Source organism: Carettochelys insculpta, chromosome 25, assembly GCF_033958435.1.
Source record: "Carettochelys insculpta isolate YL-2023 chromosome 25, ASM3395843v1, whole genome shotgun sequence".
NCBI lineage: Eukaryota > Metazoa > Chordata > Testudines > Carettochelyidae > Carettochelys > Carettochelys insculpta.
In genome coordinates, this window is record NC_134161.1 from 15,710,103 (window position 1) to 15,724,377 (window position 14,275).

Sequence of the window (14,275 nt, forward strand, 5' to 3'; positions counted from 1 at the left end):
GGATGTTACCATGTTTTGCATCCAACCTCACAAAGCAAGACTGTAGGGAGACCTATTCCAGGCTTGTGGGTGGACCCAGCTGCCATATTACACTGTCACAGGTACCAGGACTAGGACTTCACGATCCCAGCGATGGCTGGCTCTCTTTCCCAATGAATGGAAGATGAAGCCCATGAATGAAACGCATCCACGCAACCCAACAATGCGAAAACATTGACAAAGAATAAATTATCACCTCCGCAGAATGAAAACGCGAGAAAATGAAAACGTGATATTTGTTTTAATACCATTGTTTTTTAAAGTTTAATTTAAGAGACCAGCTGTTTCAGCTTCTCTTATAAGACCTTAATTGGTATATAATAGCATAGTTAATTAAATACAAATCAATAGTTTAAAACAACTAATTGATATTTAATATGTATGGGAAAAATAACTTCATTGTAATATAATTAACTCAATATTAAATAAGCAATGGAATTGCAGTTATGCCTTTACACTAATTATAAAGTTTATCGTTCTTTAATAAACTTGCAATTAGGCAGGATGAGCTGAAAAAATTATTAAACAGGTATTATTGGGCTATTAAACATTTGTTATCATTCCTGGTGGGACACAGCTATACAATAGTACAAAGTGTGATCATGCTAATAAACCTTTACTACTCCTTTGCTATGGCCTTTAATGGTTGATCAGAAACATTGCTCTCTGCATGACTTATGGGTATTGTAATTGCTTTGAAAGCAGGTAATTAAATTGTCAATGAAAGTGAGGAGGAAAACTGATGAGGAAAAGCATGAGCGTAATTTGGCACAGCAAGGTGACAGCTCTCTTATAAGTCATGTGTTATCTCCTGTCACGTTGGAAGAAAATGTGGATCATTGGAGAGTTTCAAGGTTCTGAGATGTGGACGCACCTTGATTACAGACTTTTTCCAGTGGGATTGTTTTGCAGTGTCCTGATGCCAAAGCTTTTCAAAGGCTGGATGTGTCCTTAACCGTCTTAGCTTTGTGTTGCCCTTAGCCAGCTAGGAGCACATTTATGCTGCTTTGTAACCCGGGATCGGCAGGACCCTGGCTTGTGGACATGGTCCTTCTGAGCTGGAACTTGACCATCCAGTGTAATGGTGAGACTCAGATCTCACAGTTGTGATAATGCTTCCATACTGCATTAAACAGACCTTCTAACTCAGGCCTGGGGCTTCTCCTGCGTCCACATCCACACTGAATTGGAGTCACAGTGGGCTCTGGCTCTGACCCACCCCCACCAGCGTGCCAGAATCCAGATCCCGCGTGCTCGCTGGCCTGAGTCAGACAGGTGTGCATGGACATAAGTGGGGCATGGGCTCAAGTCTGAGACAGAGCCAGGACTTAAGAGTGCAGTGTAGACATACCTTGAAGAGCATGAAGTGGTAAAGCGGTGTTAGGCAGCTCAGCTTAAGGCTGTAGAGGCTACACAGAGACATCTGACACACTTGATCATAAAAGGTGCTCTTACGTATTTAAAGGTGCCATTAGCTACAAGAGTTCAAGCAAGGTCTCAAAAATGGCCAGCATGATTTGTTATAATGCTGTGCACTGGTGTACTTTCATTATAGGCTGTCAGATAGTTTAATAAGCCTTCATTATTACAACCCCACTGTTCCAGGCTCTGCTGGAAATGGAGCCCATACTGGAACAAGCTGATTCAAACTCTGGTCCAGACTTACACCTCCCAGGCTGGAAGCATCCCCACGTATGATCCCTCTTTAAGGGCGGGAGAAATGAGGGTTTAGATAAGCTAAGGAAGTTGCCCAAGACCATACAACAGGGCTACAGCTGCACTGCCCTCATAGTGTAATGTCCACCAATGCACTCTGTTCTTTCTCCTCCTGTCGTCATTATAAAGGGTTTGGTACATTCCTAAAAACCCATTGTTTACCAAGCTAGCTACACAGGCCAAGTTTGCAGGGCTAGGGGCCTTGTGAAAGATAAGAGCCTACTACCACCACTGGTCAAGGTTGTTACTGCTCAAGCTTAACTAGCACGGGATCTGTATTTTGGGAGAGAACCTGTTAACAAGCCATTGGAGGAGGTTGTTGCACTGATCCCCAGAAAGAATGAGAGTCTGGTGTGTGTGAGTACATGAGGTCCTACCTAGTCTACTCCCACCTTCATTCAAGTGATAGAAACCTGTACTTCCAGCGTTGGCATCGATTGTTGCAGTCCTCACAGAACACTGCTGGTTGGAGGGTGCACCATGTGAATCTTTGGACTGCTAGAAGCTCATCCACCTTTCTGACCTCTCCTGAAATTCACCTACTGCTAGTGAAAATACAGTTGTCAACAGCAATGAACGGGGGAGAGTTTGCACCAAAAATATTGACTTGCGAGTCCATATTTTTATGTACTCTTTCTCCCCATTTATTTAATTCAGGCTCAATAACACAAAAACTCTGGACTGTTTGACTACACAGTAGAACTCGCTACTTTGTGTGAAGTTAAACTAATTATGTTACGTTAATTACACTTCGACAGCATGGTGTTCATTGCAGGCTCAACTGGGATTAATAGTATTTTGCTTTCTTATCAATAAGGGCTTAAATGCATGCTGCTTACTTCTATTGGTTTTATATATTTAAACAGTGTTTGATCTTTTGTGTGCATGTGCGTGCCCGGACATAGTGTATTCTCATATGAAAGTCTATTTGAAAAATTGCAATTAATGTACTGCCAACAGGTGGACTCAAACTGGGAACCTCTGGAGGTTACTACATGAGCCTCCACCACCTGAAGGAAAAGCCAGGAGCATCCAGCTTGGCAAGCGTGAACACAGCACTTTTGTCAATGGCCATACCTCACTAACCACAAGGAATAATGCTGCTGTCAGCAGAGATCTGCCACCAGAACGCTGGTCTGCATGATCTGGGGGAGCCTTCTGTTGACAGAAAAGCCCTTTGGGATGTCATGCAACCCTGTCTGCTGTGGCTCCGCATGGCTCTTTTGCCGATAGAACCGCAGGGCAGTCTGACTGCTCTCTATCGACAGGGTGGATGGCTCTTTCGATCTGCCCTGAGGTCCGAATGTGATCTGTCGCCAGAAGTTTTGTCACAAGATATCTGCCAACACAAACTTCTGATGTCAAATCTCAACGTGGCCCGAATGAGTGTGGTTCACTGGCCCACGTAGTGGCGCTTGGACCACGTACAAAGAGAAAGCATGAGTCTCCCTCACAGCCGTGGCTGAGAGGCGGCTGGCTTCTAGCTCAGACCACAGCGGCTCTTGCATTAAGCTTCAGAGATCCCCAGTCTGAGTCCATGTGGGGGTGGTTACAAATGCACACAGGGGCTGCTCAGCAAAAGCGAGGGCTGGCGGTGAAGCAGGGGCTATTTTCACTTCCTGGCCTCAGGGGCTGATGTGGCCGTAGTGCTCTAATGATTCTGAGGTGCTCCAGAAGCGCAGGTGTCGTAGGCACACAGCACCTAAAGCCCTCGTGCTTTGCTGTTTTCCACTTTCTCTTCCCCTGTTCCTCTTTGGGACATGGGAAATGCAGTTCTGGTGACAAATGGGACCTGTATAAAGGGAGCACAGAGCCACTAAGTAAACATCAAAGGGCCTTTTATCAGCTTGGCTTTGTAGTATGGGGGAGCCCCAAAGGCAGGCTGCATCTAGGACATGGCACTTTAATTTTCTCACCATGGCACAGGAGAATTCCTTTGAAGGACAAGGGCTTTTTACTGTGTGGCGAGATAGAGACCTGGGGAGAAACAAACAAGCATCCAGTGCATGTCTGGGAAATCCATGCTCAGATCTGCTCCTCTGCTTTCCACTGATAGCGTATGATCCCTTGTGAAAAACTGAGGGATCAAAGCACCAGGCTTCTGAGGGCGTTGGCATTGTGCTGCTGTGTGGGGTGGGTTGGCTCTTCAGTTCTAGAGGGCAGGAAGCCTCAAAGCAGGTTTATCTCTCCTTCAAGGCCCCAGCGTGCATTTTATCACACTGTCTGTGGAGTGGGAGGATAAAGAGGCCAGGACATGATCACCGCCGCCTGTTTCTGAAGGGAGAGACTTCCAGTGAATTGCAGCTGGTGTAGGAGCAGGATGAGAGGCAAACACCTGAGAGACATGATGCAGAGGGAATGGCCTTCCCATGGGGGATGGGATGCTCAGACCCTTCTCTGGAGTAAATGTCCTGTCTGCTTTCCCAGGCCGCTCACTTCTTGCATGGGAATGCTCTCCCACCACAGCCCCTTCCCATTGCACTGACGGGCGAGTTGGCAGGAGCCAGCTCCTTCGCCCTGTCCTGCCCACCGGGGGCACCTTTGACTCTCTTCCAGGTGGCCTGCTGGCTGATGTAGTTGTTGCTCTTTCTCTTTTAGAACTGGGTCTCCCAAGAAGAGGATGCTGCCTGGTTCTGGGGTTCATGTACAAGGAGAAGTATCGGAGAATGACTGAAGGTCAGTGAGCGCCCACATGCCATGGGCCTGCCCCACCGCCCCTCACTTCATTCAGGACTCTGCACTTGTCCTTGGTGAACCTCATCAAACTTTTTTGTCCCAATCCTCCAACATTTGGCCCAATCCTCTGGGCCCTATCCCTATCCTCCAATGTATCTACCTCTCCCACTAGCTTAGTGTCCTCTGCAAATTTGCTGAGGATGCAATCCATCCCCTCCTCCAGATCGTTAATAAAAAAACGTTGAATAATACCAGCCCTAGAACCAATCCTCGGGGCACTTGAGCCAGACATCGAGCCTTTGATCACTACCCATTGGGCCCAACCGTCTCTCCAGCTTTCTATCCACTTCACAGTCCATTTACCTAATCCATTCTTCCTTAACTTATGGGCAAGAATATTGTGGGAGGAGTGAATTATTTTACACGGACTTGAAAACAATTTTCTTTGGGCAACAAAATGTAAAATAAAATATTTTTTCTGGGTAAATGAAACATTTCATTTCAGTTTTGACCACTTTATACCATTTTACATTCTTTTTCCAAGTCAAATGAAAGGATGCCTTAACAAGAGTGACTTGGAATGGAAAAATGAAAGGGTGGTTTTATGACTAGGTTGAAACAAAATGTTTTGGCTTTTTGGGATGGGGGTGGGGGAGCATGGATCCCAACTAAAACAACCAACATGAATTAGTGACATGTTTTGGTGTTGCTGAAGCTGCATTCTTCATTAAATATTTTTGGCCCAAAAATGTTGCCTGGTTCTAGATGCACAGCCAAATGTGGGGAAATGCTCATGGATGCTTGCTTTGGCCAAATCCCAGAGATCTGGCTACACACTGGTGTCAGGCCTCCTTACACTGTGTCTTCTGAAACTCAGACTGTGACAATCTTTAGCCGTTCCCTGGTCGTATATGTGCTTTAAATCCATCAAGGGCCTGATTCTGTGCTGATAAGGACAGAGCTTCGACTGGTTCTACTGGTTCAGGATTTGTTTTCTGATATCATAGTACAACTAGTAGGGAGACTGCGCCCCACTTTCCTCTCTGTCACATAGTCCTATCAATAACTACCAGGTGTCCAAAGGAATTAAAAACATTTGCAGGCCATGGTGTGTCCTGCTAATTATATGGCCTGGTGTGCTCCACTGTTGTAGAAATGGGTAATTACACCCATCATTAGAACCATACTGGCTCCTAATGATAATGTGCGTAAAGAGCAGTTGTAGTCCAAAAATGTCGCGATCTTGGGTTGAGGCCTTGTCAACACACAAGAGTTGTAGGCATTAACTATACTCAGAGGGTGTAATGCCCCCTAGTGTGGCCACAGTTTCACCAGTGTACTAGTGTAGCTGGAGATGAGCAGGATGGGGTTGGTCGTGCTTCGAGCAGGAGGTTGGGTCGAAGATCTCCTAAAGTCTCTTCTAACCCTAATTGTCTATGATTCTGTGTGCTACTGGTATAGATACTTTTATATTGGAAAACCTGTGTTTACACTAGGAATTGTACTGATGCAACTAGATCAGTAAAAAATTACAGCCTTGCTATAGACAGTACAAAATCTGTAGGTAAATCAGGTCTTACTCTCTCCCCCCAATAAGTATTCTATGAGCTTATCTAAGCTACAGTATTTATAGTGTTGTAGCTCTTGTTAATTGATTGCCAGCTAACACAGATTAATTAACATGGTTGTAAAATACCAGTATAGATGCTTCTGAGAAGGTTGTTCCAGTCGGACACTCCAGAGCATCTGTGCGGAATGTCTACATTAGTATTCCAGTTGTGTTAGCGTGAATTAACCGGCAATCAGTTGTTACATTTCACAAAAGGCCTTATTGTCCCTCAGGAAAAGCTGGGAGCCGCAAGCCAACCTCTGGCATCACAGAATCAAGTTTCAGTGCTTCAAACCCTGGTGTGGATGCACATGGAGGACTCAAACCCAGCCTATCTGGGCAGAAGATAATCCAGCTCTTCTGCCTCTGGATTTGTGGGCCCTGCCAAGCTTGTGGCTGTAAAAGCTGTAGGATACAAATCAAAGGCACACAGGGAGTGTGAGACCATGTCATTCTTACACAGTCTCCTTCTGATCGTCCCCGTACTCTGGTTAATGATCAGCTGTTCTTTGCGCCTGGATCACTAGGTGGCGCGTGGCTCTGAGTTGTAGTGGGTAATTAAGCTGCTGACGGCTGCAGTCAGGGGGAGAGTGCTGAGCTGTCTGTAAGTGACGGCCTTGCAATAAAGAAGCGTTAGAGTTAATCCTCTACCATCTGTCTTCTTTCTGCTAATAACCCACTCAATCAAACGCTGCAGACTGTTTGTTAACATTCAGAAACAGATACATAATCAAGAGGAATGTGCCATTTAGTCATTAAGGGCCAGATCCCTTCTCCAGCAGAACTCCTGGCTGCGAAGTTCTGCCAGAGCACGGGCGAGGGGCAGCACATAAAGCCAGGCACCTGCGAGGAGGAGAGGCAGCTGTGCTATGGTGGTAGCCAGCAACAGCCTGGAGTTGTCATTGGCTTAGATAATAAGTCCCCGACAGAGCAACCCTCCTCCCAAGCCAAAGGTCTACAAGTAAATCCCCGGTAATGGGAGATCCCTTCAATCCAGGAGACGCTCTGTCATAATGCCATCAGCTCACCCCCACCTCAGTCTGTCATTATATCCAACTGTGCTTCCCTTTCAGTCCCGCCTCACCAGACAAAGGCAGCAATTCCGGAGCCTTCCCTGCTCCCGCTGTCTCTTCTACTGCCTTTGTCTTCTTGCCAGATCTATACCACGTCATTAGCAGGCTTCACAGCAGCAATGATGGCATTTTTGGCTGCCACTCATAAAGGGACTAGAGGGAGCTGTTAAGCACGAGGAGGTGTCAGCCTATTCCTTCGCCACCTGTTCCGGCAAGCCACAGCCGACAGCTAAACAGTGCTAGACGGTGCTCATGACTGCTTCCCCTTTGTAGGAGAAAGCGTATGCCATGCTCGCTGTCCCATTTTCCATGCTCCTGTTCTGTTCAAGCCATCTGCAGAGGGAGGCCTGTACGCTCCCCTCTGTGGTGGGGAGGGGTACACAGCAGCAGAAAGGAAGGGCCAGGCTCAGCAGAGGTGTACAGCAGCTGTGGGAAAGCCCCCCATGTCGTGAAGCTGCCAGCACCCCCTTGGCAATGAAAGGAGTCATACCTCAAGAGAGAAGCTGGCAAATCAAGGGAAAGCTGGTCCATGCGGCTGGATCCCCATCCTGTGCAGATGGAGTTCCATGAACCAAAGGTGCAGGCAGAGCAGGATAAGAAACCCTCTGCCTCCATGCCTTGCTAGCCCCATACCTAGTCAAGCAAAATGAGTCATGCAGCAGGTCGGGGCAAAACCCAGACTAGTTGAGGTCTCTTGATCCCATGCCAAGGCTTTGCCAAGTTGCTGTGCTAATCCCTATGACTCCAGTACTTCTAGTTATGAATATCCACCTGCACATGAATGATGCTCCCACAGCAGAGATGTGTACATTAGGTCCATGGGTATCAGGCTTTTGTCCTCCATGACAGCCAGACCCGCCAACATGGGGAGAGAAAAAATAGGGCGGGGACTGGCGTTTGGCCTTTGAAGTGCTGTAGCAGCACTGCTTCACCGCTCCACGCAGCTGTGAGGAGCATAGCGCCACAGTCCAGCTGACTGCCCTAGGCCCTGCCCCTTCCACCCTTGGGCCCACCCCTTCTGGTCCCACGGTGGCTGTCAGCCCTGCTGATGGTAGCCATGTAGAATCACAGATTCATAGAATCGTAGGACTAGGAGGGACCTTGAGAGGTCATCTAATCCAGCCCCCTGAACTCGTGGCAGGACTGAGTATTAGCTAGACCATCCATGACAGATGTTTATTTGACCTGCTCGTAAAAATCTCCAGTGACAGAAATTGCACAGCCTCTCTAGGTAATTTATTCCAGTGCTTAGTGACCCTGACAGGAAATTTTTCCTAATGTCCAGATTAAATTGCCCCTGTTGCAGTCTAAGCCCATTGCTTCTTATCCAGTCCTCAGAGTTTAAGAACAACAATTTTTCTTCCTTCTCTTTGTAACAACCTTTTAGATTCTTGAAGAGTTATGCTTTCCCCTCAGTCTTCTCCTCTCCAGGTTAAACAAACCCAGTTCTTTCAGTCTTCCCTCATCACTCACTTTTTCTTGAGCTTAAATCATTTTTGTTGCACTGCTAGGGGCTTCCTCCAATTTGTCCAATTTCCTGAAAAGCAGAAACCAGAACTGGACACAGTCCTCCTGCTGAGGCCTAATCCCTGTGGACTAGAGTAGAAGAATTACTTCTTCTGCCTTACTTACACAACTCCTGCCAGTACAACCCAGAATGATGTTTGCTTTTTTTGCAGTAGCGTTACCCTGTTCAGGTGGTTAGCCACAAAAACAACAAGAAGACCTGTGGCATCTTATAGACTAACAGATTTATTGGAGCATAAACTTTTGTAGGTCTTTGCCCACGAAAGCTTATGCACCAATAAATCTGCTTGTCTGTAAGGTGCCACAGGACTTCTCGTTGTTACACTGTTGTCTCCAGTTTAACCTGCGATCCCTTACAATCACTTGATCGCTTTTTGCCGTCCTCCTCCTTGGCAGTCATTTCCCACTCTCTCTCTCTCTCTCTCTCTCTGTGGGTGTGTGTGTGCGCGCGCAATCAATTGATCCTTTCTAAGTATACTGCTTTGCATTTGCCCTTGTTGAGTTTCATCCTGTTTATCTCAGACCATTTCTCCTGTTTATCCAGATTGTTTTGAATTTCAATGCTATCCTCCAAAGTTTTGCAAACCCTCCCAACTGCGTATTGTCTTCAGACTTTGTAAGTGTGCACTGTATGCCATTTTCTAAATCATTGATGAATATATTGAATGGATCCAGAATCAGAACTGATCCCTCCAGGATTCCACTTGATATGCCCTTCCAGTTTGAGCATGAACCACTGGGAATGGTTTTCCAAACAGTTGTACATCCTCCTCATAGTAGCTCCATCTGGGTTGTATTTCCCTAGTTTGGTTACGAGGTCATGTGAGACAGTATCAAGAGCCTTACCAAAGAACTTGTCTTATGTAGCATCTTCTAACTTCAGGTATCTCCGTGCACATACAGGGTGCTGAGTTAAATGCTGGCACTGTAGCCAGAGGCAGCCATTGTATACTGACGTGAGTAGCAACGCTACTTACTGACTTTAAACCCTTATACAGTGGGTGGAGCATAGGTCATCTACAAGCCCCCCTGACTTCACTCTGTCTTGGGACAAAACTTCTAACTGACTCCAGGAGTACCCTAGTTGTTGTCCTTCAATCTCAGGAGATCTTCTCCACATTGTCCAAGGTCTTCCTCTTGCGTTTTCCTTGCCGGTTCCACTTGAGAGTTTGGCAGACTGTGCTGGCTGATGCTTTTCTGAGGCTGTGTCTAGATTTCCAAGAATTCTCGGCATAAGGTACGCCAATTGTGCAACCCATTAGGAGCTACAGAGAAACTGGTACAAACCGACTGAAAAGTTGTAATGGCATCTACAGGGATTTCTACTAGAGTGAAAGTGTAAAAGGGGAAACAGCAGAATGCAGAGCATGTGATTTGACATGGGAGAAAGGGCAACTTCAGGCTCAGCTAGAGTTTTGGGTGAAGCTTTGATGGGGTCGGAAGGATCTTATTTTATGTGAGTTTTTTTGTTTATTAATCCTCTGATCCCTCCCCAGCTTGTAGTCTCCCTGCCCTGTGACTGAATGTACACTGACAGTCTAGTGTCAGGCTCTGAGAGCTGAATGACATTCCTTTAAAAAACAATCTCTTGCCCTCTGCTCACTGAGGAAAAAGCAGCGAATGGTGGGAAGCAGATCTGATACTGACATGTATGTCTTCTCAGTCTGTCTCAGATGTTTTCTGGGAGCTTTTGTAAAGGGCTCAGATCATGAGGCCAGGGAATGCCATGGAAATAAATCAGTTAAATGCCTCCAGGAGCTCTTCTGGAGATAACCTCATTCCTGGCCTTTCAGTGCCAGGATGATATGCTATGAGAAGATCACACGTCATCATTCGGACATTCCCGCTGGACGCTCCCAAAAAAAGGACAGTGAATAGGAAAAAATAAAAGAGATGCAAATCCTTAGACACTGGGTACACTTGGGTTCCAAGGGTGCCCCAATGTAATGCTCTACATAAGGTGAATTTCCACCCCTGCTAATACAGGGGACTAGCCTTTGGCTTTCTGGTGTCAGGGTAAGAGCAGGGCACAAATAGCAGATGGGCTACAGGGCAGGATTGACGTACGCTGTCCGAGCTGAGGGAGGGCTGGGACAGGAATGCAAAGGGGCTGCAGATCAGGACTGTGGTCCCTTCGCACCACTGCATGCTGGTCCAGAACTGGAATAGCCAGGGGGATGGCAGGTCAGGTGTAAGATACGTCGGGCAGAGCTGTGAGCACTCCGGACTGGAAATAGCAGTGAGGATGGTAGGACAGGACTGAGGTGCACTCACAGATACCCAGGGACAGGATGTGCAGAATGAAAGGAACTTTGACCAGTCTGCTCAAGGAGGACTAAGAGGGCTGCTCCAGTTCAAGACAGACCTGCATGGACACAGATGTTCAAATGCCTAGGAAGAGCCAAGCGATAACAGATGAGAACCGAGATTGCTTGGCAGAGCTGTGCAGTTGCCCCTGATTCTCCGTTGATCAGCTCCATGCTCCCATGAGCAGCAAATCCACACGTGTCCAGGTTTGCTGCCTTTTTTTTTAATGCCTCATTGAGAACTCCTGCATGTCTCCAGTTACAAATAAGACTCAGATCCAGAGCAGAAAGAAGGAAAAAACACTCTGAATTGTGCACGTGGCTGAAAACTGTTTTTATGGTTTATAATTATGCCAGTTGTCAGAATAATTATAACTCCCGCATATTAATAATTGAACTGAAATCTCAGCCTGCACGATAGATCACAGAACGGAAAGAAAACTCATAATGCACCTTGGGCTAAATTGCACAATTGGTAAAATAGTAAAAAAGTCATTATTCCCCCTTCCTGTTGCTGGAATTAGTGAGATATTAGTGTAATTAGCTGATGCTTCCATTTGAGGCTGCCGTCATTGTGTTTCTAATTTAGAATAAATATAAAAGCCCACTTGTGCTGCTGAGCAGATTATCTGTCCTGCTTAAGAGCAGCTAATACAGAGGCTGTCATCAAAGAGAGATACAGTTTACTGGTTTTCATTTGTTTCCCTGATAATGTCGTATTTTTTTGTTCTCTACTATTTTCTTGAATAAAAACTTGTAAAGGAAGCAAGAGCACAAGACAGACCAAAAGAGAGGGCAAAGTGAACAGAAGCTTTATAGCTCCAGAATTTATCATAAGCAAAAATAACCTGAAATCAAGGCTGCTCAACTGCACAAAGCAATAAAAGGAAAACACTATTCAGAGATCAATTAAAGGGCCAAGTGGCTTGTCAATGAAAGGTTGCTCTATTGGACTGGCGCTTAACAGCTTCTCAAACAGAATCTGCAGCTCTTGCAGGAATGAAGGTTGAAGATAGCTTTGCGGCTCCACGCTGTGCAAGAAGGGGCAGGTTCGTGCCAGTCCAGAGCTGAGGTGCTCCACGAAGGGCAGAAAGGAGAGGTGAGATTAAGTGACGAGATTCTCATCCAGAATCCAACAAACCTCATTCCAAAGGAATTCGGTTTGGCCCCTTGTTACAAAGGAACCAGGAAAGTCGGTATCTGCCTTTGGGTTCTAAGAACACTTTCATCCAGAGTTGGATTCAGCCCTTCATCAGTTGTCTGGAATGAGTGTTACAGCTCAGACTTGCCCAATACAATATTTACGATCAGTGTTTCCCAGTGTTCAAGACCATCTCATTCTGTTTCCCTTGTTAGTGCCACCTACCCCCAACTCCTGGCAGCAAAGAAGAGGTTGAGGAATTCTCATCACAGTGGCTTGCTCTCTTCTGTGGCTTAATGTCTGTCTCTAGTCTCACAGCTCTCTAGTCTCACAGCTCTCCGCCACATCCTGTCGGTCCGTCCCATGACCCTGGGATTCTGAGGAGCTGGGAAAGGAACTCACACTATTGGTGAGAGAGAGGCTGTAAGTGTTGGGCTGATGGAACTTTAGCTCAGTGCAGACATTGTGCACATCAGGGAGAAATTGCCTTTTTTTTTTTTTAATAATAATCTGCTTGTTCAAGGAACCAGAGCTTTAGGGCATCCTCTGCATTAAGATCTACCAGGACCCTCTGTGCTTGGCCTGCCTTTAGATCGAATGAAACCTACCATGCCCCAAAAGGAAGGACCCCAGGAGCTGGTCTGGTCTCATGCCTCAGTAGGTTAATCCCTCAGAATGTTCTTCATTGGTTTGTGACGGAGCAGGACCCGTGGCACTCAGGCTCCTTCTGGGGAATGGCATTTCCTAATGGTCTGCTCCCAATCCCTTCATTAGCACATCTCCAAAGTCAGCAACAGGACGCAATGTGAGCTTTCTCTATAAACATTCATAGATGGAATCATAGAACCCTAGGGCTGGAAGAGACCTCAGGAGGTCATCGAGTGCAGCCCCGTACCCAAAGCAGGATCAACCCCAACTAAATCAGCCCAGCCAGGGCTTTGTCAAGCCAGGACTTATAAACGTCTAGGGATGGAAATTCCACTACATCTCCAGGTAACGAATTCCAGTGCTTCACCACCTTCCTGGTGAAATAGTTTTTCCGAATATCCTGACCTTGCCATTCCCATCAGCCATAATCGGTCTGCCTTCTCTGCTGTTTGGCAGCTGTGTGCTGGGGGAGCTTGATTCTTTCCACAAGGATACAATTGCAAGTGATTAGGAAACGTATCTCCTGTATTAACAGTGCTGAGCCTGTTGTTCTTTCACCAGCAAAAGCCTTTGCAAGGGAAGAGGAAAGAGCAAGCCCTGTAGAAATTGTTTAAGATGCATCTTCATCAGCAGAGACCTCACTGACGGGACTCTTCCAGGTTGAGCCAAGAAGGCAGTGATGGAAGTTAAACCTGAGAACAAACAAACAGTGCTGTGTTTGTAAAGTATCAGGCAGACATTTGCCTCTGTCAGGCCAGCTGGACAGCTGGGTAAAAAGCCAGCACCGCACTGAAGAAACAGATGCTGCTTCTGAGCTGAGTTTAAACCAAGTACACGTACAACTTACGCATGGGCACTTGCAGTGAATGCACTGGCGTGGGAGGGAATGCGCGCGTGCAGCACTGCATCTAGTGGATGGAACTGGAACTGCTCCATTTTGTTTCATAACGCCTTCGTGGTTATTAGCGAGGCAGCTAAAGCAGACTGTGCTTCTCGGAACAGAAAGATCTGACTTTTTTCCCTGACACTTCTGAAGAGTGAACCTGGCATGCCCTATAAGGACATCTGTGAAGTCATTGGGGGAGGGCTACAGAATTCTTACAATACTTACGACTTGTTATATGTTGATTTGAGCTTAGGGTCCTCCCACAATTACAGAAAAAAACCCTGTGAACTATCCCTCAAATAAGGTAATAGAATCTGACTGTTTTTCTGTAAGCGTAGATCCACAGGTTAAGATAAAATCATCTGTGATCATGTAGTTAAAGTCTGCAGGTAACAATTTTACAAGTGACTTAGAAAGTTACGTGCTGTTTGCTGTAATGGGACTTGGGCATCTAAATTGCTTCAGGCCAGATTTTCAAGTGGTGTCTTCAAAGTGTTGAAGAATGAACCTCCCTTCATGCCCATCTGCATCTTGAGGTTCTTAAACACCTTTTAAATATGGCACCTAGTCATTTCTGAAAATGGGAGTTAGAGTCCTGAGTCACATTGGTTATTTTGAAAACTTTACCCTATATCATAGTGCATATAGAAAGGG

General features: G+C 46.2%; 1 protein-coding gene across 3 annotated transcripts in view; it reads left to right on the forward strand.

Moving 5' to 3' along the window:
• The first annotated feature begins 4,397 nt into the window (after positions 1-4,397).
• KIRREL3 (kirre like nephrin family adhesion molecule 3) overlaps positions 4,398-14,275 on the forward strand; it is a 258,248-nt gene continuing 248,370 nt past the window's right edge. For all 3 annotated transcript variants that reach the window (XM_074976739.1, XM_074976740.1, XM_074976741.1), the window contains exon 1: positions 4,398-4,431. In XM_074976739.1, coding sequence (XP_074832840.1) covers positions 4,398-4,431 — 34 coding nt within the window. The remainder of the gene's footprint in view (positions 4,432-14,275) is intronic.